The sequence below is a fragment of the Cyphellophora attinorum genome (genome assembly GCF_001299255.1).
Source record: "Cyphellophora attinorum strain CBS 131958 chromosome Unknown Contig13, whole genome shotgun sequence".
NCBI classification, from domain to species: Eukaryota; Fungi; Ascomycota; class Eurotiomycetes; order Chaetothyriales; family Cyphellophoraceae; genus Cyphellophora; species Cyphellophora attinorum.
Genome location: NW_017253241.1, coordinates 368,971 through 394,201, shown reverse-complemented (window position 1 = coordinate 394,201; position 25,231 = coordinate 368,971). Strand labels below are relative to the sequence as shown.

Below are 25,231 nucleotides of genomic sequence, written 5' to 3'. Positions count from 1 at the left end.
ATCTCATGACAATGGCCCGATATGAGACCGGATGACCTTGCTCGTGGCTGGGCTCACATGAGACCGGTTGGTTAAGCCGCGCACCAGGACCACGCAAGATGCCAGGCAAAAGCTTTCAGACCTAGACTCCCAGTTGTTTCAAACTGCGAGTGGCGTTCTCTCGCAAGCACAGAGCTCTTTTGGTGGCCATGGAGAGACAATTATACTTTGCGCAGGCGGCGGTATAGGTCGAAATATGCGCATTAGCAGTATGTTTGGTGCGAATATATTCGTCGAGCGACAATGAGTGAACTACTGATTAACTATGTCGTAGTGCGTTGGACCTCTACAACGGACAATCTTGATGGCACTGTAATGATATCGTATTCTCCGATCACGCAATAGACTTCTCCTGTCAAGTGTGCCTACGCCGCGCTGCCTTCTCTAAGCGTACGCCATCCAAATGCGCGCTTGGCCAAATCGATATAAGTACCCCTGGTGCGAAGCTGAACCCGAAGCCTAGCTAGCAGCTCACTGTCCTTCCTCAGGTACTGCCCGTGGCTTTAAACTACCAGTCGTCGACGCCCTGGGCTCCTCATCATCCGCGACCGCCATGAAATTGCTCGTAGGCGACTTCTCGCTTGGTGCTGTCGAAACAGCGAATGCGTCCGGTTGCCGTTCACGCTTCGTGAACCACCCTCCTTGTTCCCAATGACCTGGCCGATATATGCACGCGTCCCGTGTCTCGTCATCAACTACTCCCTTCAGCATTTGATGAACACGTTTGAAGTCCACGGGCTTCAACAGCCACCCATCAAATCCAATGTCCATGTATTTGTCACGATCTTTCTCAACCAAAGAGGCCGATACTGCGAAGATTGGTATCCTGTAGTTGCAACTAGCTCGCGGCGAAAGACTCGTGCCCGCGTGAGTCTTTTCATAGGTACGAATCATCTTCGTGGCACTGTAGCCGTCGACGATGGGCATCTGCAAGCTTTGTTAGAAATGATTCATAGACAGTGACAGGGAAACTTGCCTGTAGATCCATCAAGACCGCATCAAAAGAGGCTGCCGCATCTCCGTGCGCCGAGGCACACTCCTCACCATTTGTGGTCATGGTGGGAGTATGTCCCAATTTCTCCAGCCTCTTTTTCATGATCTTGCTGTTTATTGGATCGTCTTCCGCCACTAATACGCGGTACGCATCGGCATCGATAAGATCTCGGTCTTCGACTGTGGGTGATGACACAAGTTGTGTGTCCTCTTGGAATTTGACGTGGTTCTTGAGACCTGCCTCCTTCGCTCGTCTTTCTGAATCTCTTTGAAAATCCTCTTCCGGTAATCGGACAGGGCGGATAGGTACTCCGGAATCAGTCACCTGCTCCTGACCAGGTGTTCGAGCGAAAGCCGTTCTCAACTCCCTCGAAGATCCAATGCTACTAGCACGTTGTGGTGATGACATGCTGATAGCTTCCGGAGATGGATACGAATTGGACAAACGCGCCGAGTGGCCTCCTTTACTATCCGGACGAGGACCTGCAGGCGAGGTTTCACTGAGATGGAGTGGCTGTTGGATCGCGTCAATGAGCCGGTCTGCATCGCTCCGATCACTGTTGTTGCTTTTGGCACTCTTCTGGCTCTTGAGACTTGTCAGACTGTCTGCACTGGCCCTACGTTGCAGCACAGCTCCTTCTGAGCCACGGCGTGGGGATACTGCACGATTGATCAAAGTCACCTCGCCTTCCATCGGTGGAGCAAGAAGATGCTTTCCTGGACTGCTGAACGGGGTCAATTCGTTCTTGTCTTGGATCTGCTTCTGCTGCTCCTGGAAGCCAAGCTGAATCACAAATCTTGATCCTTTTCCTTCTTCGGTCTTCAGTCTCAGCTGCCCGTTCATCGTGCGGACTGTGCGAGCGACAACAGCCAAGCCGAGGCCGAGCGTGGTCTTGTCAGGTGTCTCTGGGTCACTGAATGGATCGTTCTCGAGCATCTTGCTGTCAGATACTTCCAATTCGTAGGAAACCTCCTCTAACTCCCTGAAAAGCGCGTCAACTTTGCTAGAAGACATGCCTGCGCCAGTGTCCTCGACTACTATATCGACTTCGACTCTGTCCGTAGTAGCATCAGCCGGGGCTACCTCGACGTTGACATGACCCTCTTTCGTGTGCTGGATTGCATTTGCAATCAGGTTGGACAATATCTGCCGGACCCTTCGTGCATCACCGATGACGTTGCGTGGGAGAGCTTCATTGATGCTGACAGAGTAATCGAGGCCCTTGCGTTTCGCATCATTCGTGAATGGCTCAGTAGCTTCGGTGAGAGTAGCAACCAAGTCAAAAGATTCCTCCTTGACTAGGTCTTTCCCGCCTTCCGCTTTCGTCAGGTCGAGGAGATCATTGATGACATATACGAGAGATTTTGATGCCGAATGCGACTTAGCGAGATTCTCGCGGGTTTCGTTGTCCAGCGCGCCTTCGAGGGCAATCTCAAGGTAGTTGATGATGTGGTTCAATGGCGTCCGAACTTCGTGCGCGGAATTTGCCAGAAGTAATTTGGTGAGCTGGCTATTCTGCAAGGCAGCCTCCTTCTGCCGCCACACTTCGATGAATTTGCCGTACACCAGACAGAGTACCGACGCTGTCTCGACCTCCTCCTCGGTCCAGTCGCGACACCTTCCGACGATTGTCTCACTCCAGGTTTTGAAGCTCTTTCGCGGCTCAAGATAGCCTTCCGTTCCTTCTTGCACAAACTTTTCGTAAGGATTTCCTGCCCACTTGACCTCTTGAAGGACACCTTTCCGGAAGAAGGTAATGAAATCGTGGCCGCCACCTGAAAGAGGAACATACAGTACTCCGGCTACCTGCTTCAGGCCAGGGGCATATTTGAAGTCTGGAAAGTCTGCCATGATATCCTGCGATGTCATCACAGCGCTGAAACGGCGCATTCGAAGATACTCGACTATAGCTAGAATTTCCTGCAAATGACCGGTCGGATTGCCGAGGATCTTGGTCTCGTCTCGTATAGAGAGCGCACCAATATCAGCGTCGAATAACTTCAACAAGTCTTCGGAAGATGCGACAATGTAGCCACTCGGATTTGCTGCCGACGACGTGGTGTTGATCAGCTTCCGGGCCTGCAGCCGGGATGCATAGGACAACCGCTCAATATTGCGAGATGCGGTGTCTCCCACTAGACGGCACATTTTGCGAATGGGAAAGGACACGCGCATACCTTTCGAGCCATAAGAATGGCAAGCTATCAAGCCCCAAAGCTCGTCGAAGGCATTGATAGAGATCGACATTGATGATCGTACTGCCATGTTGCCGAGATACTTGATGTGGATAGGAGACATTGCCCTAAGATAACCGTAGCTCATGTCGAGTGGCGATTCGAGATCTTCCAGGGACCGACAAACAAGTCGCGCTGTCTCCTGGTCCCTGTCGTACAAGAGACGAACCTTGTTCATTTTATACAAATCGCGAGCCTGCTTGGGAATATCGGACGCAGGGAAGTTGAGACCTTTGTAGAGGTCCTTGGTAGCCCGCGGATCTACCAACTCCGCCACGACGCGACCATTCCACGCGTGATCGAATTGGTAAACCATGACTCGATGGAATCCCGAAAGCTCCTTTACCACACCGATCAGAACTTTCAGGAAGATTTGCAAATTCGGGGCGTTTGACATCTGCTCTTGGACCTGTGACATGATGTTGAACACTTCCATGGCTGCAGCCTCGCCACGCTTCTTGCGCGCGCTGCGCAGCACTCTGAGGGGCTTACTGGCGTTCACTGTGCTCTCGGCGAGCTCTTCGTTCGTGGGCTTACTGCCAAGCGTGTCTTCGGGTGGTTCAGGGGTGCCTTCGTCCAGTGAGACTAGTGGATTGGCCTGGTCGTCCTCCAGTTCGAACTCACACACGATCAGCTCCTTGTCCGAAGGCGCTGTGTGCATTGCGCACCATAATTTTCGAGTACGGTGCTGAGGAGGCCGTATTGAAACCATGAAAACTTCTGGACCATTTGTCAAAACATCTGCAGCCTCGTCGTCGCGGATGAAATCGAGGTGTTCCAGCAAATTGTCAGCCTGCTCCTCCGTGAATATGTCGAGAAAGTTGTCGAGCCTGAATAGCTGGGCTGGCGAGTAACCGATGATTTTGGCAGAGTTTTCGCTTACTATCCGGACCTGCAGCCTGCCGTCTATCTCCTTGAAGGCTATGAGAAGGCCAAAACTCTGTATAGCGCCTGGAATGTGGATGGGTTCATCTTCGCAACGTTGTAAAGCGTCGCCATCTCTGCCTGTGATGACCGAATGACCACCATCCGTCACAACATGTTTGAAGCGAGCAGTCAAGATTCCAGCGTCATTCTTCACCGAGCTCGCTCGAGACGCATTGGCACCGGATTTGGTCGACCGGCCGTCATCACTGTCGGGCTCTTCCTCGCCTAGCATGTTGGTGATAACCTGGTTATGACGGGAGCTAGCACCCGTGGACCAGAGACTGAGGTTCTCCTTCCAGAGACTGCACTATGTCCAGAGGCGGAAGCAGGACCTCGGGCGGCGGAGACAGACGGCCTCCGACCAGGAGCATCCGCTGGACGTTGTGGCGGCGAGCCTCGCGTGCTGGAGGCTGGAGGCGATCGCGACCTGTCGGTAAGAGAGCGCCTAAACTCCCGGCGTCCTGCAACGCCGCTGTCGCCACCTAGTCGAAGACCTGGAAAGCCATCAGACGACTCTTGTCTGTAGAGAGGAGTGGCATGCGGGTCGATAGATACAGCTGAACGTATCGGAAAGACACGGTCGATGGCACCGGGGCTCAAGGCAGTCATTGGTCCATTGGACGTCTCTGATTGCGTGGGAGATGCCGGCCGGTCAGGTGGTCTGCCTGTAAACATGGACAACTGGGTCTCTTTGGCTACAAAAGGCGAGGGATTCGATTGCGTGTGCGCGGAAGGCGGTCGATCGAGCGGTGCGGCAGAGTTGCTCGTGGCTGCCTGAGCATCATTCCTGCCAGTAAAGAGCGAGACAGAAGATTTTCTCGGTCCAAGGGGAAATCGAGCCACGGACGTGTTGCGTGGTGCATCTGGCGGGGATCCATTTGAGCTCATGACTTGAGCGCTGGCCTAAAAGCCAGTGTTATTCTATTTCACCTTTGGGAAGCCCAGCGCGGTGGTAAAGTCAATCAAGTGCCGCTACTAATTGCGGCCGTCATGATTGTATGACTCTCCTCAGGCGTCAACGTGGATTCTCCCACCCAATATCACCGCTTTAGCCACGGAGAAAGTTGGCAGGAGGGGATTGTAGCTGCACGAAGTCGTGCTCGATAAGAGCCCAAACGGACCGCGGTGCCTGCGGTAGTGTAGACGTGCGCGGACGTCACGTCTTGACCTCAGCGCGTGCCACAGATTTATTGATAGTGCCTTGTCCGGTGTCAACGCCAGTTCACGAAGAGGACGTGGAGTGGCGGTAGGGAGCGGCAGGTCGACAGGAGGGATGATGATCGGTGGCGATCACTAACTGCTGATCTAGGGCGATTTTCGTGCTGATGTTGATGGGTTGAGGATAATCGTCAGTTCGTGTGAGATGGTGTTGCAGAGATGCCAAACACTTGCAGATACTAGGTAGGACAATGCAAATGCAGGTATGCAGATGTTTCGAGTTACGGATCGATTTTGGCTTGAGTACTTGTCGCGGGTCAAGGTGCAGGTGGCGAAGGGAAGGCACGACGGGGTAATTACAGAGGAAAGGTGTGGCTTGCTCCCTGAGCAGGAGCTACCTAGGCGACTTCCCGGGGCTTCGGTTGGTGACCAACGTCCCCATAAGTACAGTACGAAGGTCTCCTGCGTAATTCTTTCATCACAGGCGCTGATCAAACGGCACACAATACATATGTACATGTCCACCCAATTTCCAACTCCCAAGTCGACCCTTCCATCTTTGCCACCTCGCGCCGCTGACTGCTGCTCCGAGGTCTTTGCGGACGTCCTCTCCTTCAGGGCGATGCCAAAAGATCCAGGGAGACGGTCCGCTATTCCCGAGCAAAGACCACAGCTTTAGTCGACGGTACTCGGCAGCAGCGCCATCTCAGTACGAAACTGTCAGTCAGGTGGACGCGGCAAAGATCGTACGCAGATCTACGATCGACAACGGATCACGTCTTACCCTTGGTGCATTTTTGACTTCGCGTACCAAGCAACAAATTTGACCTTATGCTCCTCGGAGACGATAGATGCCTGCGAGATAGACTCAGATTCCCACGCGGAAGCTCCTCGCGAGAGATGAGACATGACTTTCATATAGCCGTCCTCTCCGCTATATGGCATTCTCAAAATTGGATGCTCTTCATAACGTGGTACATGTGTCAGCGATGATGAGCTTTTGCTGGGCCAATGTCATACCTATCCACCGAACTGCGCTCATCCCTGCCCAGATAGACGAGTTGGCAGCTCCATTCCCATCAGCCACACGCGGGAAACATTCCCCGCCCAATCAGCCGGGATGTAACGCATGGCAATTCTGAAATTCGGCGTCAGAGCCAAAAGCAACCTCACCTCCACAGAAGACCATCATATTGGCCTTCACTTGGGTATTCCGAGACTGTATTTGTGCTGGCTGATACTGCAGTCCGCTGAATATATGTCGAGGAGCAGTACCTCATCTTGTTCGCCCATCATGAGCGCGTAGCGGAGCAACATGCATCGTCTAGAACATGCCGCAGAAGAGCACTTATTCGACACAGTCCATTAACCTAGAGCATGACCTTGACGACAGCCAGGACGGCGACCCTCCATCATTGACTGCTCTACCTATGACGACCGTTTCAGAGACGAGGCTCAATGCGCCTCGTTTGGACCCATATCCAGAGTCCTAGGAGCTGGAAGCTGTGGTCAAATTACACCCACCGTAGTCGGACGTCCTGTATCTGCTGGGCTCTTCGAAGCACCTTCTAGGTCTATCTGGCTGGTCGTGGTCATTGCGTGGATGGTAGGACTCGTACCGATTAGTAGGCGATCGGTAGGAGTCAGTGATTTGGGCTGGGGGCTGACATCAATAGATATGAGTAAGTGATTCGTGAGGCAGAATTACTGACGTTGTTGTGCGCGAGACGGGGCTGTGTTCGAAGTCTCGTCGATGCTGGTGAGCAGAGAGCCATCACTGAAACACGAAGGTATATCGCTGTCGCAGCGCAGAAAGACCTTTTAGGATGGATTCAAAATCTCAGGGTTGGAACCTTTAGTCGAGGTGGCAGCAAAGAGAAGACGGCTATCTAACGAGCGTTCGGGGCGTGAACTGGTATCCTGGTGGGAAGCCTGCCAATGTGTTAGCGAAAGAGATCAGAGGTCAAGCCATGCATGATGCTTGTGCTTGCTGCCACCGGCATGACAATGCTGAAAGCTCAGGACGCGATCAGTCTGAACATGGCTGAGAGGGCACCAAAGTGAGCTTGCGCATAGTAGCTTGCTGCCATCTTGAGTCACGGTTTCGGACAGCGACAATGAGTATCGTAGGGCAAAATTGTGCTGCGAAGCTGACCGTTTGCTACCTAGTATCTACCGAGGTGCTGCTTGCGCTGTTGCTGCCCACGTACTTGCGATCCCATATGCGTTGATTCCCTGCTGCAATCAAACGCAAGTTCGTCCTTATTCAAGCAAGAGGGATCAGCAGCAGCAGCAGCAATGCTGCAAAAGATATCTGAACAACTTTCTCCGCAGATTCTAGCTTGAGACCACTCGACTGAACCAACAGCAGACCAAGAATGCAGGAAAAGTCCTTTGTGTCGACGAATCCAGCTTCAGCTCCCCACTGCCAATGTCTTCGTATCTGTACATGACGGTGCCAACTTCATTAACATGCTTCCTAGATCGCCTCAGAGCCCACCCAGAACACTCACTTCTGACCAGGCTTCGCCACATACGGCGCAAACGGCGTGAATTCCCGACCACTGCGCGTTCTCCTCGTCGGAGTATCTGGCGCATCAGAGTCCGCCCCGGCCGACATAGATCCACGCCCTTCGACACCACTGGCAACAGAACCAGACCGACGGCGTTTCGCACGATTATCATTCGTCTGCCGAGGCTGTGAGCTCGCAGGAGCGGTACCTTGACGGGTACGTCCGGTGTATCGATGACGCGGTGCTGGCATGACCGATGAGGAGGGCTCTATGTTGGAGCTGGCGAAGTCTCCATCATTGTCGTCGTCATCGTCATCATCATCGGAATAGGTTCTTCGCTTTCGCTTTGGGGTGGTCTTTGCTCTATCTCCACCCTTACGGCCCTTGGCCTGCTTGCCATCTTTCCCATCCTCATCTTCGGAGGCCTCCTCAACTACCGTCTCCACTGGGCTGCTAGCCATGTTCGCAATCGCACCAGGCGGCGGACTCATCCATCTTCCTCTCTCGGCAACCATTCTGGCAGGCGTGATCGGCACGACATCTTGTCCTAGACCCAGTGCGAGCGATTCGGGCAGCTGCGCCAAGGTAGCTCGCAGAGTAGCGCGACGGGCAGCCTCCAGACGGTCGGCATTGATAGCTTGCTCGGCTCGACGAGGAGAGTGGTGGGCGTTGTGATACGCAGGTGTGGTGGGAACGGTAGTACTGCGAGAACCCGGTGTGGAAGGAGCTGTCTTGATGGGCTTGCGGACTGGGGTGCTAGGAGGATCTTGCGTGGCTGTGAGGTTGCGAGGAGCTACAGCAGCGCGTACCGGTGTAGGTGTGAGGATCAAGGTCTCAGCTTCGGAGAGCATCGATCTATTCGTGCCCTGGAGAGTAGTGCCTTCTAATTCAGCGGGTGGCCCAACGGGTGTGCTTGGAGGAAGCACACTACGCCGCGACGCCTGTGTCGCAGAGTCCGGCACAACTGGCGACCTTGGTGGAACGCTGTTGGATGCGTTAGTGTCTGCGAATGGTGCACGATTGGCCGGTGGCTTGCGTAAAGATGGTGGAGTGGCGAACCGACGAGGTGGATGAAAGTCGTGGACAGGCGCAGATCTTGGGCGTGATGGAATAGAGTCGGTTGGTGAGGCAGGCGCAGCTTCTCCATCTGCAACATCTGGAGCTTCTGCCATCGTAGTGTCTAGCTCTGGTGTTTGGACTCTTGTGTTCGACTCAGCCGCTGGTGCAGATGGCGGCTCAGCAACGTCTTGACCATCTCGGGCTGCGTCATTCCCAACGTCTTCCGCTGGCGGATCAACATTCATCGCACTCTCCTCGATATGCTCGATCCGATTGTTGATACTACCATACGCATTCCAACGTCTATTAGCTTCATTCATGACGCTCTGACCTGATTCGGCTCGACGATAATCCACACCCGGCATAATGACTCCCTTTGGGTCGGTACGATAGGGCGTGGTGTAGGGCAGCTGCACCATCTCGCGCCCTTGTATGACCACCAGGTTACCTGGACGATGATGTGGCGGCAGAGGGAGGCGGGCGGTATTCATGTTGTAGCCTTGGCGAATCGTGTTCTTTGGCTGCACAGACGGCTCAGTCGAAGGAGGCCGGCGCTGTGGGTCGCCAAATTTCTGGTATTCTTCCCAAGACATCTCAACTACGGTGCCATTGATCGGAATGCGCAACATAGTGCCTGGGGGTGGACGCATCGCTGTGACTTCGTCTGGTCGACCGCCCTTCATTTGAGCCGCATAAGTGTCCGACTGTGGCGGCCTAGTCGCCCAGTGCTGGGTCGCTCGGTCGTTATGCGGCATAGAAGAATGCTGGGTCAGGGTGGCGTCGGTGGAGGTATGGGTCGTGGCGACACTGGGCCTTGCTGACGCTGTTGGGGCCACTGAGGCTGATACTGGCCATAAAATTGTCCATACGGGTTGTGCAGTTGCTGAGCATTGTGATATGCGGGCTGCGGCATAGACCACATCATCGACCCAGGTGGCGGCTGATACATATCCTGCACAGGAAGGGGATAACGAGGGGGCGGATACTGGTAGCCTGGCAGAGGATAGCGTGGAGGTGGATATTGATAACCAGGCGGAGGCTGCTGCCAGGCTGGACGTGCGACCTGCGGAAGATCTGGCGATGGCTGAGCAGCGCGGAGGTCCAGCGAAGGAGGACGAGATCTTGCGACACTCGACGCAACTCGAGGCCGTGGTAGACCTTGAGGACTCTTGGCGGCTGCCTCCTGGATTCTCTGCAACTTTTTAGAGGTCTCATTGTTGCCGCGCACCGATCGACTGAGCGTCTCTGCTTGAGTAGCGAAGTCGAGGGGCACAGATCGAGGAATGTCCTTACGCGGCTTCTTTCGTACTGGTTGCACTCGCTCGCTTCGCTCGCTTCCAGTGGGACTGCTGCTGTTGGTGTCAGTGCCAGTCTCTGATCGAGCTCTCTTCTTGGTCGGTGTCTCTTCCTCCACCTCTTCTTCCTCATCATACTCCTCCTCAGTCTCATCTTCGTCCACCTCAGGGACTTCCCCATCGTCGTCATCATCAATGATCATTCGAACAGTCACGGTATCATCTCCAGGCTCAGCAGGACTAAGCATAGAGATCTTGACGTCAACTTGGTATTCACCAGTAGCGCGAGCATTCTTTCGAGCGATATAGCACTCTTTGAGGCCTTTATGGCGATGGTCACCCTGCCATCTCCACACGTACTCGTCCTCGTCGATCTCGGCTTGGCCAAGGCCAGCACGCTTCTTTGCCTCTGCTATGCCCTTGCGCTCTTTCTCGAGGGAGTCCTCCATGCAGGACTGGCAAATTTGCTTGACGCACGTAATACACTGATAAATCTCATCGCCTCTGCCTTTGGATTTGCATTCGTCACATTGGCTGGTCGAGATTGTCTTGATGGCGAAGACAGTGTGCAGCGACGCGCGGACGTTGAAGTGGTTGGAGTCTTCTGCCGGAAGGTGTTGCTGAATGAAGGCGGCGGGCGCGCCAAATGTCGTGTACGCGTCGAGACGGGTTTGGTGGTCGGCTTGCGCGTCTGAATCGGAGGAAGCGACTGCGACTTGCGGCAGCACTTGAGGCCGAGCACTCGGGTACTGAAATCGAGGGGGTGGTCGTGTTGGAAGATTGAGCGGACCCGATGCATTTTCGTCATCAGACATGATTACATCGTCTTGTTGCGTGGGCTCGACATCAACATCGCCGTGGTCATTGAGAGCTGATGCGCTCGTTGTCCAGCGACTGCTAGGAGCAGAAGTCGTCGCTTGACCATCAGGCTGTACTTGATTGACGCTGGCGTGTGCGCGAGAGAGATTGTTCTGCAATCGTCTGGCGACCGAGTCAATGTAATTTGGTCGAACATCCTCCTGGGCTTCACCAACACTCGAACTTCGCGCCGCAGCTGGGCTGGAAGATGTGGCGACGCGTGGACTGGAGTGTCGCGCCGAGTCGACATCAGAAGTGTCCGACCATTCTTCCTGATGCGGTCTACCACCAAGCCTCGCCGGCATCGTATCGTTGGAATGAGAGATGCAATTGGTTGACGCAGGCAGATAGCTTGCGAATTTCAGCGGGCGTGGCGGTGAAATTGAGGTCGAGAAGTGCTCGCAGAACTTCTGGAGCAGAGAAATGTTGACATTTAATCGGTAGAGTTGCAAACGGAACTGATTCTTTTCGGCATGCGAGGGGAGTTCGTCCCTAGCAACCAAGTCACTTGGTGACAGTGAATAGACGACCCAGGTGACTCAAAACGTGGCTTGGCACAAGTGTTCACAAAACCTCCTATTGACATCAGCGATTTCAGTCATTGATGTGGGAAGGACAATGGTGCAGTCAAAGGTCACCATGAAGTGCAGTAGTGTCACAACAAGCTCAAACGCGAATATACTGAGACACTGCAACATTGCCGTTCAATTTTCCTTCAATTCATAGGGGTATCATCTGTGCTCTTCGTTGATCATCTATCGCTGGAATCTGTGGTCATTCGATCGCTTGCAATAGCAAAACCGAAGCTGTCTCGCTTCCCACGGCAGCACAGCTCCTCACGGTCGTGCTGGATCGGTCAGCAAGATACACGATTCGGTGAAATAGCTACTTACGCAAGTCCTCAAGGGCAGGCGCTGGCTCGATACCCACCACTTCGGCAGCTAACGGCGTCTCCTTCGCATTCTTGTCTTCCTTCATGAAGGGAAAAGCCAAAACTTCACGAATTGTGTAGTTGTCCGTCAAGAACATGACCAGTCGATCTATACCCATACCCCAACCACCAGTCGGTGGCAGCCCAAACTCAAGCGACGTGCAGAAGTTCTCGTCTATCAGCTGTGCCTCGTCGTCGCCTGCATCCTTCTGTCGCGCTTGCTCCTCAAACCGAAGTCGCTGGTCGAATGGATCATTCAACTCGGTATACGCATTTGCGATCTCCTTCTTGCAAACGAATGCCTCGAAACGCTCGCAGAGACCAGGTATTGTTCGATGGTACTTGGCTAGTGGTGACATCATCTGCGGGTGACCCATGATGAAGGTAGGGTTGACACACTTCTCTTCGATCCACTCGCCGACAAGCTTGTCTATCATGCGGGCGTTCGTCTCAGGTGGTGGACATACGATCTTGTGCTTCTTGAGAATCTTCTTGAGAAATTCGTTGGTCTCTTGCGTATGAAGCTGATCGCCGGGCGGGAACTTTTCGCCGGAAGCCTTTTCAAGCTCAGGTATCATCTCGACACGCGCCCAAGGAGCGGCCCAGTTGACGTTATAGGTCTCGCCGGTCTGTGTAGTGAACTTGGTTTCCAGACCACCAGTAACTTCCTTGACCAGTCCAGAGACTAGGTCCTCTGTTCGCTTCATGACGTCGTACATGTCAGCGTATGCCTCGTAGAATTCACACGTAGTGAACTCGGGATTATGTGTCAAGTCTGCACCTTCGTTGCGGAACTGCTTGCCAATCTCGTAAACCCGTTCGATACCACCCACCACCAGCATCTTCAGGTAGAGCTCAGGAGCGATGCGCATGAACAGATTTGTGTCGTACTCGTTGATGTGTGTCACGAAAGGCTTGGCTGTTGCGCCACCGGCAATGGCATTCATCATTGGTGTTTCCACTTCAACGAAGCCGTTCGAGTCGAAGTACCTCCGTATATAGGTGATGATCTTGGAGCGGGTGATCAAGATGTTGCGGGACTTGTCGTTCATGATGAGATCGAGATAGCGCTGACGGAAGCGCGTCTCGACGTCCTGGAGGCCAAAATGCTCTGAGGGGATTTGATGAAGACAGGGTGTGAGCAGGATGACTTCTGTAGCAAAGACGGACAGCTCGCCTTCATTTGGACGATTCTTGGGTGCTGTCCGTCCCGGGTAGCCGACGATGCCAATGATGTCTCCGCGACGGAGAGGCTCGTGTTGCTTCTCAAAGGGCATATCGCTCTTGGCCTCCTGCGACTGACACATGATCTGAACCTTGACTCCATTTGCACGGATATCATAGAACACAAGCTTGGCGCCCGAAGCTCTCTTGACGTAGACGCGCCCAGCTACTCGGATCTCTGTGTCCTTCTCGTGCTGACCAGGCTTGAAGTCCTTATACTTGGTGACAAATTGACGTAGATCGGTGTTGACTTGAAACTTGTGCGGGTAGGGGTTGGGATCCTTAGACGTCCTTAATCTGTTCACCCGGCCGCTTCTAATCTCGAAATATTGATTCGGGGTCAAGTTGCTCTCGTCTGCTTCCACATTGCCCTTCTTCTCGGCCTTAGGCGGCGCAGCAGCAGCCTTCTCGCGCTTCTTCTCTTCGGCCTGTCTCTGCTTCTGTCTCTTCTTGAGTTCGGACTTGGACACCTTCTCTCCAGTGACCTCGTCTAAATGCGTGCCAGCGACGGCCTGCTCGAGCCCGGTAGTCGCGTTACCGTCAGCCATGTTGTAGGTAGGAGAAAGAACTGACGTTGAACTGGACAGCTGCTACTTGTCGCTTGGAATCACGAGAGTCATAAATTCATGGGTGAAATTATGACTGCATGAAAAGTCGCCTGGTGAAGTTGGTCGTTGGAGAAACTTGACGATGAAGCCCACGAAGTGCGCGGGGCGGCGCCAAGCCGAGCATCAACACTACGGCTCGGATCGTCAATATCAGCATCAGGGCTCAGCCTGTGCGATCTGATATTATGGCTCATAGCCAAGAGGGAAGCTTCTGCCGGTCGTCTCGTAGCGACGACCGGGGCGCGAAGAGGTCGCACTATCTGTCAATATCGGAGACATTGTGCACGCCAAAAGGGCTCATCTATGAACATGTCTTCCACACTCACTGCCACGACCGATGGGGGACTCTTAGTTGATATGGCCAGATCTGTGCTGGATACAACACGCCTTGCCTGCCGGGCTTTCTTCTGGGCTTCGCGTTCTTTAGAGATGCCAAGGGCGGGCGGCCCTACCACGTTCAACTGCTTACCAAAGCGTACCTACAGACGTGATTCGCTTGCTGTAGCACGTCAGCAGAGACTCACTTCATATAACGTACATGGCATGGCTGCATTCTCTGTGTCTCCTGTCCTACATCTTAACCTGATACTCTGTGCCAATATGACTTGAAATACGCTATTCTGATATCATGATTCTGAAGTATCGGACGAGGACGAGCGATTCTATCTCGAGCTTGTCATCAGTATCGTACATCGAAAGCGGTTCAAAACAAGAGGCGGCCGCCGTCACCGCACAATCTGCTGGTGGCATTATGAGACGAGGCAAGTGACGCCCGGGACTAGCACATGGTATGTTATGTCCGGGTTCCAGGTCAAATACGATGGGAGTGCCGTAGCACCGGAGCACATTCGTTCTCGGTCCACGAAATGATGCTGAATAAACGAGACAATGCTGTTGCCTGCTTGACGCTGTGTTCATGGGGCGAGATCAGGATTCAATGTCACGAAAAGAAAGCCACAGAAACAATGGTGTTCAGCAACGGTGGATCATCGAGAAATGAGGCGGACGAATTTTGGGCCGTGCCGTTTCACAAAAACAATGCTCCTGCTCCTCTACGGTTTGTATCGCCACTTCTTCTCAGCAGACTCTCCAGACTCACGAATTGTTTTCAGACAGACATTGAAACCGCCCTTCACTTTGCGACACTCTTAGCATGATGGTTTCCGCAGCAGGATTGACCACTATATTGGTGCCGAACGACTACGGGTACCAGATCCCCAGGAACTCGTCATCAGCACCCTGCTAACCCGCTCAAAGCTATGTTCTCCTCGTCGCCCTAGGACTCGTGCCTCTCTTGTCATTTGCTCAAGGAACAGTTGCTGGACAACTGAGGAAAGCGGCTAAGACGCCTTATCCCAATCATTACGCTTCGGCACAGCAGGTCAAGGAGTCGCGCGACGCATACAAGTACAATTGCGCTCAGCGTGCTCACGGCAACTTGATGGAGCACATGCCTCAGACAATCGCATATATGCTCGTCGCGGGTCTCGTTTAGTAAGTGTCATCATTGCCGTAATGGTGTAACGAAGCTTTCGCTGAGCCAACTTTGCTTTGAACTTCTGCCGTTTGGTCAACGGAAAGCTGACCATGCCCACAGTCCACGTGCCACCGCAATCTCGGGTCTTGGATGGGTCGTCTCCAGAGCTCTGTTTGCGTACGGATACATCACCAGTGAGAAGCCCAACGGCAGGGGACGGTATCTCGGAATGCCGTACTATGCTTCCAGCTTGCTCTCTGGGGCATGGCTCTTGCTGTTGGGGGAAAGTTGATCACTGGTTCTCTGTAATGCATTTGCTTGATTGAAAGCTCTAAAACTTCGCTGAAGTAGCTTTGCGCAATCGAAAGGCAAGCAGCTTGGGCATCTCCAAAAAGCCTTTCGAAGCCCAGGGCCGGCTATTGTCAACGAAAGACGCGTCAAAGTTCGGCTCTTCTAGCGCGTCGAGCAGGAGACCTTCGGCGAAGAAGGGAGCGAATAGCTCGTGAAGTGGTCGATGAAACATCAACTGCGCGCGACCATTAGCGTAGGAGATTGTCTAGAAGGAGTCTAGATATCGCACCTGTGCACCGCACTCAACCGGCTTCGGTAGCATCAGCGTTACCTTGCGTGCCTCGGCGGTCAAATACTTCTCAGCTTTCATATACCTGTGGATCCTGCGATTACCGTCTTCATCTTCGTCGATCTCAACGCACCGTTTCGCCCCACTTGTGAAAAAGATTGGATGGAGCAATGTAGCTACGAACCTGCGAGCCTCTGAGCATTTTGTCCTGATGGTGATTCTGTCCTACTTACCTTCCACTGTCCGGCTTTAGCAACCGTGAGACTAATTTCGCCAACGGCTGCAACGCGGAAATGTCCATGAGAGCCATGTTGACCGTGATCACGTCGAACAAATCCTGCTTCGCTGCAAAGGTATGCATTGCAGCATCGTTGACCAGATCGAGTTGCTCGAATCGCAAATTTCCCGCAACACCAGGCTCCGCCTGATTGGTGCGATTTTCCGCGAGCCCAAGCATATTCCTACTGCCATCGGTAGCGATTACGCTGTTCGCACCCTGTCGTATCAACCATCGTGCTACTAGACCATTGCCTGTGGCTAGATCGAGAGCTCGATCTTCTCCCCACCAGACGTTGCAGAGTCGAGCGAGCATGGGCTCCTGAAGATAGGTCCAGTAGTCATTGCCCTCCAAGGCAATGCTCGTGTCCCATTCCGTGGCAGCCTTCTCCCAGAAGGACAGCGACTCCTCTGCTAGGGTGTCGGCTACTGACATGGTGATCTATTCGAGGCCAGTGCTGCGCAATGCTCACCCATGCGAGGAAAGGATCGAAGGGAGAGAAAAGATATGTGTGTAGACTTGTCAATACTGTTAAGCTCGACTGGTGACTCACACGATGGCGCCCGCCCGAGTCGCCTAAGTTGCCGGCTCGCCTGATTCACACGAGTGGTCGCTGTATCACGCAGCGGTCAGGTGGATTGTGACAACGCAGTCAACCGTTGACAGAACGCAGCTGCTCCTACCAGCGGCTGTCACGATTGATCCCAACTCTTGGTCTCGCTGTTGTTTGACAATTATACTTGATGCACAGCAATACTTCATGGAAGGCCGTCTTTGCTCGAAAGTGGCTGCTCAAATCAGTAATGTCAAGCGTATGCCTGTTGTTGCGCTAGGGTCTACTAAGAATGAGCTGAGATTGCACGTACATGGGAAGATGAAGCCGAAGGAAGGCTGTCCAGCCGAAGGAAGCGCCCAACTCCAGACCGGATGACATGAGTTAGACCGGTTGACACAAAGGTCTACGAAAGGACTTGGCGCCAAGGATATCAGGTACGACCTCCTTTCCGGAGTCGGGACCGTCAACTTACCAACTCACCCTATGTACTTGAATGGCATCAAGAGTCAGGTCCGCAGTCAAGTCTCGCGAAATCTTCCTCGGCTATACACGAACGGTCATCCTGTGATGAGCCAGCACAGTCCCGACGAGGGTATAACATCATGTGGTCTGCTCTCCACTTCCCCATCCCGCTAGACTGCGGGGAATGTCATGGCATTTGCTGTGAATGCTACCATAGTGTCATGAGCGGAATCGGAAAAGTTCGATGACCGAATCGAGCAGCATAAGCGGTGAAATTTGTGCGGAGAAATGGCAATCCGGCACCGGCGGTGCTTTGACGGGTGATGTATAAGATGAGCGATGAAGCCCGGTCCGTGAGTTAGCTGCTCCGCAGGAATTGGCTGCGAGCAGAGGAACACTGTCACGATGCTACTGCACTTTGAGAAGCTAGTATTGTTGGCCTCCTTGGTAAACGCCGCGGCTGTCGACAACCTTGCTCCCCGTGATGCAACAAATGCTCCAACCGTACAGTTGCAAAACGGATCGTACTATGGCCGCTTCAACCCAACTTATAATCAGGATGAGTTCCTCGGTATGCCCTATGCTCAGCCACCCGTAGGAGACCTCCGATTCCGAGTACCCCAACCGCTGGACGAGTCCTGGTCTGAACCGAAGGATGCAACAGAGTGTGAATGTCCATGTCAATTGAGATCGGGACAAACATCACGCTCTCGGTCCTGGCTTTGTACGAGACATATCGTTGCTGACGACTGCAGATGGATATCAGTGTATTGGCTACGGTGGTGACACCTGGGTGTTAGGAAACTACATTTCAGAAGACTGCTTGACTGTCAACGTCGTGCGTCCTCATGGGCTTGCTCCTGATGCCAAGCTGCCGGTAGCTTTCTGGATTCATGGTGGTGGTCTCACCATGGGAGGGGGCTCCGACCCGCGGTATAACATGTCTTTCATCGTCCAGCGATCTGTGGAGATGGGTTCCCCCATAGTTGCTGTCTCCATAAACTACAGGCTTCATTCCTGGGGTTTCCTATGGGGCTCAGAGATGCAGGCAGAAGGTGCTGGGAATCTCGCGTTCCGCGATCAACGACTCGCGCTCGAGTGGAACAGTCAAAACATTGCGAGCTTCGGTGGAGATCCTGCAAGGGTGACCATCTGGGGAGAGTCCGCTGGTGCTCGATCTGTGGCGTCCCAACTGTTAGCGTACGACGGTCGCGATGACGGGCTCTTCCAGGGAGCAATCCAGGAAAGTGGTACAGGTCTGACCAGTACATTCACTGATATTCCAGCCGAAGGCGATCCGTGGCAGGAATACTATGACGATATCGTTGAGCAAACGAATTGCACGTCCGCCAGTGATACGCTGCAGTGTCTACGAGAAGTCGATGTCTGGACACTGAGCGATATTTTCAATACCAGCACGAACCCAGGGTTTGGTCGATACGCCGACGGCGAGTTTTTGACTGCTCCGCGAGACCAATTGGTCCGAGAAGGAAAGTTTGTCAAAGTACCTCTTCTCATCGGCACCAATTTCGACGAAGGTACGTCTCAAGGTCAAGCTGGCATTAACACCACGGAGCAGTGGGAGTCCTACCTGACGGACCAAGGCGCCAACAACGAGACTGTTGCAGTCCTATCAGCATTGTATCCTGATGTGCCCAGCCTCGGCATTCCAGCAATCCTAGACGGCCGTCCTAGCGGCAGCCTGGCCAGGTATGGTGCAATGTGGAAGCGAGTTGCAGCATTCGCTGGCGACCTAAACCAGCAGGCTGGGCGAAGATGGTTCAGCCGTCACTGGGCTCTGGCAGATGTCCCAGTCTACAGCTACCATTTCAATGTCCTTGTGAACGGCCTTGGTCCTGCGATAGGCAGCACGCACTTCCAAGAAGTCGCCTTCGTCTTCGACAACACTCAGGGAAAGGGCTACGATACGGTCGTGGCTGTCAACCCTTTCGCCAACAAGCCTGAGTCGTACGCTCAACTGGCGAAATTGATGTCTAGCCACTGGATCAACTTCTTCAACAATCAGGATCCAAATTCCGAGGATGGTGAGTCGACACTAAAGAAGAGTATGACAGACGCGCTGACCTGAATGGCTAGGTTCCAATGTTGAGTGGCCCGCATACTGAATTGAAGACCCTGCCAACATCGTCTTCGACGCGAATAAGACCGAACTTGCGTATACTGAAGTCGATGATTACAGAGTCGAACAGATCGATTATCTCATTGAGAAGCTGTTCGGTGATGCAACACTGTCGGACATCGAGTCATGATGCGAGTCGGATGTAGACCTCATACACAGTCGCTGGCCTCCCGGGCCTGCGTGGTGCCTGACTCCTTTCATTTTCATATGCATTCGGATATCAGATGAGGGCAGGTGCGCATGCGAAACGACTGCTCGAAATACTAGCAACAGCAGCGATGTGCCTGCCGCTCTCGCAGACCCATGAAGGCATGTACGTACTGTAGGAAGGTGCGCCGGACCTCCAGACCATAAATTCGTGTTCAGAGATGTCCAGAGTAGGGTGCTCGCACCCGTTCCTTGGAACTTACTCTGTACATCTCTGAACACGAATTTATGGTCTGGAGGTCCGGCGCACCGGTTGACTGCAAAGAGTTATCATAGTCACGTGAAATCGTGAGCCCGAGTGGGGGCCAAAAGTGACCGTACATACATGTAAATCGTCCGCTCCCGCAACACTGAACTTGTGACACTGTCTAAACCATTCGTGTGAACTGTGACAATGGCCGCCCTGACTTGTCATTGCCCAGCTCGAATGCGCGGTAGAAATGCTTCCCTACGCGTTGTATGAGTAAAGCACACCCAACATGGTGACGGTGCGGATCGCAGTCGTCGGCGACGAGGGCACCGGTAAGTCGAGCTTGATTACCTCCCTCGTCAAAGACTCGTTCGTGAGCAGTAAGATCCAGCCCGTACTTCCGCAAATAACAATTCCTCCCACGCTGGGCACACCTGAAGATGCGAACACAACGGTGGTGGACACATCTGCGCTTCCGCAAGAACGACCCAACCTCGCTCGAGAGATTCGAAAGTCGAACTGCATACTTCTCTGCTACAGTGATCACTACTCGTACGAGCGAGTTGCGCTGTTCTGGATGCCCTACTTCAGGTCTCTGGGCGTCAATCTGCCCGTAATACTATGTGCCAACAAGTCAGACCTGTCAAACTCTACGAAGGCGCAGGTGGTCGAGGAAGAGATGCTGCCTGTGATGGCCGAGTTCAAAGAGATCGATTGCTGCATACGGACAAGCGCCAGGAAGCACTCGAACGTCAACGAGGCGTTCTTCCTTTGCCAGAAAGCAGTCACACACCCCATAGCTCCTCTGTTCGATGCAAAAGAATCAGCTCTGAAGCAACCTGCTGTGTCCGCCCTCGAAAGGATATTCTACCTCTGTGACAAGGACAAGGATGGCGTACTCAACGATAAGGAGATGGGAGACTTCCAGATGAAGTGCTTCGACAAGCCGCTCAATGACAGCGATCTGAACGGAGTCAAGGATAGCCTTCAGAGTACGTCGGCAGACGCAGTAACTGAAAATGGCGTTACCGCCCAAGGCTTCCTCCTTCTCATGAAGATGTATGCGGAAAAGGGCCGTCACGAGACTGTATGGATTGTTCTAAGGACGTTCCAGTATACCGACAGCCTGTCCTTGCAAGAGAGCTTCTTACACCCCAAATTCGACGTGCCTGAATTTGCATCGGCAGAACTGTCGCCAGCTGGCTATCGCTTCTTCGTGGACATTTTTCTCACCGCAGATCGAGACAACGATGGCGGGTTGAAGCACGAGGAATTAGCCGCCCTGTTTGCGCCTACTCCAGGGGTGCCTCAGCTTTGGCGTGACAATGACTTTCCAGCATGTACAGTACGCAATGACGCCGGCCATGTCACACTCCAGGGCTGGCTAGCGCAGTGGTCTATGACGACTTTCATGTCGCCCACAACAACATTGGAGTACCTGGCTTACCTAGGTTTCGAATCTTCAGATCGGTCATTACCCAACTCGACAGCAGCGTTGAAGATCACCAAAGCACGGAAGAGAAGACGGCGGCCAGGACGAACGGGAAGAAACGTTATATTGGCGCATGTCCTTGGTCCGCCTCAGTCAGGGAAGTCGTACTTGCTGGACACACTGCTGGGGCAGCACTTCAGCAGCACCTACAGACCGACCATTCAGGCCCGAACAGCTGTCAACACAGTCGAGCTACCAGGTGGCAGGCAATGCTATCTCATTCTGAAGGAGTTGGGCGAGTCAGAAACAGCTGTACTCGACAACAAGAGCAAATTGCTGGATAAATGCGATGTGATCGTCTATACTTACGACTCATCAGATCCGGACTCATTTGCGTATATTCCAAACATCCGTAAACAACACCCTCATCTGGAGGAGCTACCAAGTGTCTACGTAGCTTTGAAAGCAGATCTGGACCGAACAACTCAACGCGCTGAACATCAGCCAGACGAGTATACGGCGAACATTCAGCGGATGCCACAAGGTCCGCCTATTCATACAAGCGTCACCTGGCCATCGATCCAGGAGCTCTTCGTCGCAATCGCAGAAGCTGGACTGGAACCGATCACTGCATACCCTCGGCCTCTACAGGATGAGGACAGCGGACAGTTGATGCGATACGGCATTGCGGCTGGCGCGGCCGCATGCGCGGGAGCAGCCGCGGTGTTAGTCTTCAGGAAGGCGGCTAGTGGCACTGCGTGAGTAAGCGTCTGGCGTTGGAACGGGATCTCCGTGTCGGTATACCACGAACACTGAGAGACATCACTCCTTCGAGGCAAATATCCAAAGCTTTTGAGGCAACAACGACGGTGTCACTGGTCATCTACGAGACGGACACGACGTAGCGTGTCATCTTTACAAGCAGCCATGTCCTACACGCTCATGCTGACGGAGGCTTCTGTTCCCAGCAAGTAACACTGTCTCTCTGTTAGCAAGCCATTCTTCCGAAGGTCAAGAGCTCATGCGACCGACGGAGCATAACGTGTTCCTCCGTCACGGTCCCGTTGATTAGAAGTACTATGAGGCATCTTCAGTGTTATGCCTTATACTAATAGGCTAGGTACTAGAGAGCTTTGGAAGTTTTCTTGCTAAAGTAAGGTGATGATATTTAGCGATGTGACAGCACCCCTGGGCCCTGGCTGTGAGCGGCAAAGAGATTTCGAGTATCCTGCTTACATAATGCGCGATATCCCCGTTCAAGTTGCTTGGCATAACCCCGCGCCAGATCCCCGTTCTCAATTTCTGCGGCCTGTCTTCCTCTTTGAGACAACATCCGACATTTCACAGTAGACCGTCACGAAGTATAGTGAGATCGTAAACACGACGTGACCATAAGCGCGTGTTGTACAGCATCAGACCCTGGTCATAGGGCAGTGCTGCCCGCACCAGGTCCGCTACGCACCTGGTCGAGACTCCTGACAAGAGCAATCCCTCGTTCACGATCTTAGCCAGCTTACAAAACACGAGCATCGAGCGTATTGCCAATTGAGGCGGCCCCAAAGGGAAGGGACAGCGCCGAAAGGAATTGTCTTGAGAAGCCGCTGTCTATCATGCAGGTGGTCTGGGAAGCGGATACGACAGCATTCCATGCCAGGAAACGAGCAGCACGCGCTTGCATTGCCTGTCAGAAGTGAGTAGATCTCCTAGGCGATTTGCGGGAATCTATTCAGGATTTCCGGTCTTCCGAACACGGTCCTCATCCGATACTGATCTGACTTTACAGAAAGAAGAAGCGATGCAATCATACGTTCACCAGAGCCCCGGACCAACGTGCAGAGAGTGACGGGGTAGATAAGGTCCTCCCGAATCTCACTCACAAAGAGCCCGTCCGCTTCGTGGGTGATCTCAATCCAGAGTCTATCTTGACGGATCTCGGTCGTGGTAGCGAGCGGCCTCGTGTCAGTAGGATAGGCACGTTCGTACAGGATGACAGCCGAACACACGACTCAATACACTTGCCTGCCACTGATCCTCCCCAGACCCGATCAGGGGAGAAGACTCCTGTCAATGTCGAGAAGTATGCTCGAGCCGACGGAGGGAAGAGGATGTTAACTCCTCAGTACCGAAACTACTTGCAATCTGTGGGTGCCTTCCGGGTTCTGCCCAAGGCAACGCAAGATGCTTTGGTGACCACGTATATCTCATGCTTTGATGGCCTACTTCCCGTTCTGGACTGCGGCAAGCTGCTGCGCGACTACACTGCAGGAACGACCTCGCTATTCCTCATTCAAGCGATATGTCTCATCACTTGCAAGATTCCAGATGCATCGGAGTGGTTGCGACTATACGACGACGGGCCATTGCTCGATCCAATCCCATTCGCACGTAGCTTACATGTCGGTCTTGACGCGGCTATGAAGGCGGATCTCGAGCCAGATCGCATGACGAAGGTACAGATCCTCACGCTGATGCATCTGCATAATGACGGACCTGGAGGTATCGAAGAGTCATCACTTCACCTGTCGCAAGCTATACACGATGCCTGGACCGCAGGACTTCACATTCATACTCCCGGAAGAACGCTAGTAGACCAAGCAAGCATGACATGGTGGATGATCTGGGCTCTCGATCGGTTCAACGCCTGTATAGGCGGTCGACCAATCATGATTGCAGATCGCGATATCGACCTCTCCCGGCCACCGATTGACTCGTCAATCCGAGCTCCAAGTGCTCTCGTATGGATTCGTCTCGGAGAGCTCCTGGACAAGGTCATCGAATTCTACAGACCAGCTTCGTACGATCCCAATGCTAGCGGGTGGGAGCACGACTTTCCATCATGGTCGTCCTTACTCCAAGGCATCGACCTGCAAGACAACACTGGTCCAGGACAACTTACAGTCCTGGAGATCGGGTACAATGTCATCGCTATCTTGTAAGTCTAGCCAGAAATCCTCCGAACAGCTGGTAGCTAATGATCGCAGGTCTTGCCGAAACGCTTCACCGGCACAAGCGTCTTATAAGCGACGCGTCGCTGCCGCAGATCGGATACAAGCTCTTCTCACAGAAGTGCCACCCCGAGAATGCCCTCCTATACCGCTCGTTCCCTACGCCATCGGCCTGTCGCTGACTGTAGCCTACCGGTGCATTCGCTCGCCATCAACGACGAATCCTGAGGAACAAAAGGACAATCTAAGTACTCGTGCTGAAATGCTTGAATCGTTATCACAGTACTGGTGGACCGCCGATGCTATGGCCAAACTAGGTCGCAAAGCTCTCAAATCAATGCAGAATCCCGTGGGAGTTAAGCGTGGCGAGATCGACTCATTGGCGTCCGCGATGGAAAGCGAGGTGACCGTATGCAAGTACGGTCCATTCGAAGGAAGGACACAAGGCCAAGGAGTCGTTGGCCAGCCGCAACAGCCGCCTTCGGATACTGACATTAATGGCAACGCTCTGCGTCTCTTATCTGATGCAGCAGCAAGGCACTCCACCAATACGCCACAGAGCAATTATACATCTACTCCGTCACGCAGCACGACTGCATGCGCTAACAGTGCTCCATCGAACGGCCTCGACAGCACAGGAAGCTATCAGCATACGCCACTTACTGATGCTCTACCTACTCCAAATAATGCTGCAAACAATGATGGGACTGTCGATGCAAGCCTCTTACCCAACAATGCCCAAACGCCTTACAACGACATGTCGAAATTCCCCTCCCTAACAGACTCCGACTTCTCAGCAGTCGCCTTCTCCGAATTAGACAACATGTTCGACGGCTTCTATGATCTCAGCATCCCCACTGTCACCTTCGGCACGGGCCAGAACGGAGAGCAAATGCTCTTTGACGGGTTCGGGAATTGGAATGGTGTCATGGGCGCCGACGGCAGTGGTGGGTTCGACATGTGGATGGGTGGTAACGATGGGATGAACTTCGGTAGCAATGCCGCATTGTTGCAGCATCAAAGGCATCAATTGAGTGGTGGGTCTGTTAGTGGCGCTTCCGGGGTAGCTGCTAGTAATGGTGGTAGTGGTGGTGGGATGAGTGACTATCCTGATATTGGATGACG

The 25,231-nt window shown here is 53.3% G+C and overlaps 8 protein-coding genes across 8 annotated transcripts; 3 read left to right on the top strand and 5 right to left on the bottom strand.

The window, feature by feature from the left end:
* Nucleotides 1-510: 510 nt before the first annotated feature.
* On the bottom strand, nt 511-4,426 carry AB675_11386 (Cyanobacterial phytochrome B; the record flags this gene model as incomplete). The annotated part of the gene is made up of 2 exons (XM_018140227.1): nt 511-966; nt 998-4,426. The coding sequence occupies 2 exons, from the start codon at nt 4,424-4,426 to the stop codon at nt 511-513; spliced, it is 3,885 nt and encodes a 1,294-aa protein (XP_017999888.1).
* A 3,435-nt stretch (nt 4,427-7,861) lies between these two features.
* AB675_11385 (uncharacterized protein) lies at nt 7,862-9,607 on the bottom strand (the record flags this gene model as incomplete). Its single annotated transcript, XM_018140226.1, has 1 exon — nt 7,862-9,607. One exon carries the CDS (start codon nt 9,605-9,607, stop codon nt 7,862-7,864), a length of 1,746 nt encoding a protein of 581 aa, XP_018000027.1.
* An 86-nt stretch (nt 9,608-9,693) lies between these two features.
* AB675_11384 (uncharacterized protein) lies at nt 9,694-11,382 on the bottom strand (the record flags this gene model as incomplete). The annotated part of the gene is made up of 1 exon (XM_018140225.1): nt 9,694-11,382. One exon carries the CDS (start codon nt 11,380-11,382, stop codon nt 9,694-9,696), a length of 1,689 nt encoding a protein of 562 aa, XP_018000167.1.
* Nucleotides 11,383-11,913: 531 nt separating this feature from the next.
* AB675_11383 (Lysine--tRNA ligase, cytoplasmic) lies at nt 11,914-13,780 on the bottom strand (the record flags this gene model as incomplete). The annotated part of the gene is made up of 2 exons (XM_018140224.1): nt 11,914-11,924; nt 11,971-13,780. 2 exons carry the CDS (start codon nt 13,778-13,780, stop codon nt 11,914-11,916), a joined length of 1,821 nt encoding a protein of 606 aa, XP_017999928.1.
* A 1,216-nt stretch (nt 13,781-14,996) lies between these two features.
* Nucleotides 14,997-15,609, top strand: AB675_11382 (Microsomal glutathione S-transferase 3; the record flags this gene model as incomplete). The annotated part of the gene is made up of 3 exons (XM_018140223.1): nt 14,997-15,046; nt 15,098-15,334; nt 15,438-15,609. The coding sequence occupies 3 exons, from the start codon at nt 14,997-14,999 to the stop codon at nt 15,607-15,609; spliced, it is 459 nt and encodes a 152-aa protein (XP_018000082.1).
* A 39-nt stretch (nt 15,610-15,648) lies between these two features.
* AB675_11381 (uncharacterized protein) lies at nt 15,649-16,609 on the bottom strand (the record flags this gene model as incomplete). Its single annotated transcript, XM_018140222.1, has 3 exons — nt 15,649-15,843; nt 15,898-16,081; nt 16,131-16,609. The coding sequence occupies 3 exons, from the start codon at nt 16,607-16,609 to the stop codon at nt 15,649-15,651; spliced, it is 858 nt and encodes a 285-aa protein (XP_017999837.1).
* Nucleotides 16,610-17,597: 988 nt separating this feature from the next.
* AB675_11380 (Lipase 4) lies at nt 17,598-19,462 on the top strand (the record flags this gene model as incomplete). The annotated part of the gene is made up of 3 exons (XM_018140221.1): nt 17,598-17,859; nt 17,948-19,237; nt 19,326-19,462. The coding sequence occupies 3 exons, from the start codon at nt 17,598-17,600 to the stop codon at nt 19,460-19,462; spliced, it is 1,689 nt and encodes a 562-aa protein (XP_017999985.1).
* Nucleotides 19,463-20,018: 556 nt separating this feature from the next.
* AB675_11379 (Mitochondrial Rho GTPase 1) lies at nt 20,019-25,229 on the top strand (the record flags this gene model as incomplete). The annotated part of the gene is made up of 3 exons (XM_018140219.1): nt 20,019-21,919; nt 22,945-24,093; nt 24,143-25,229. 3 exons carry the CDS (start codon nt 20,019-20,021, stop codon nt 25,227-25,229), a joined length of 4,137 nt encoding a protein of 1,378 aa, XP_017999847.1.
* Between the last annotated feature and the right edge of the window lie 2 nt (nt 25,230-25,231).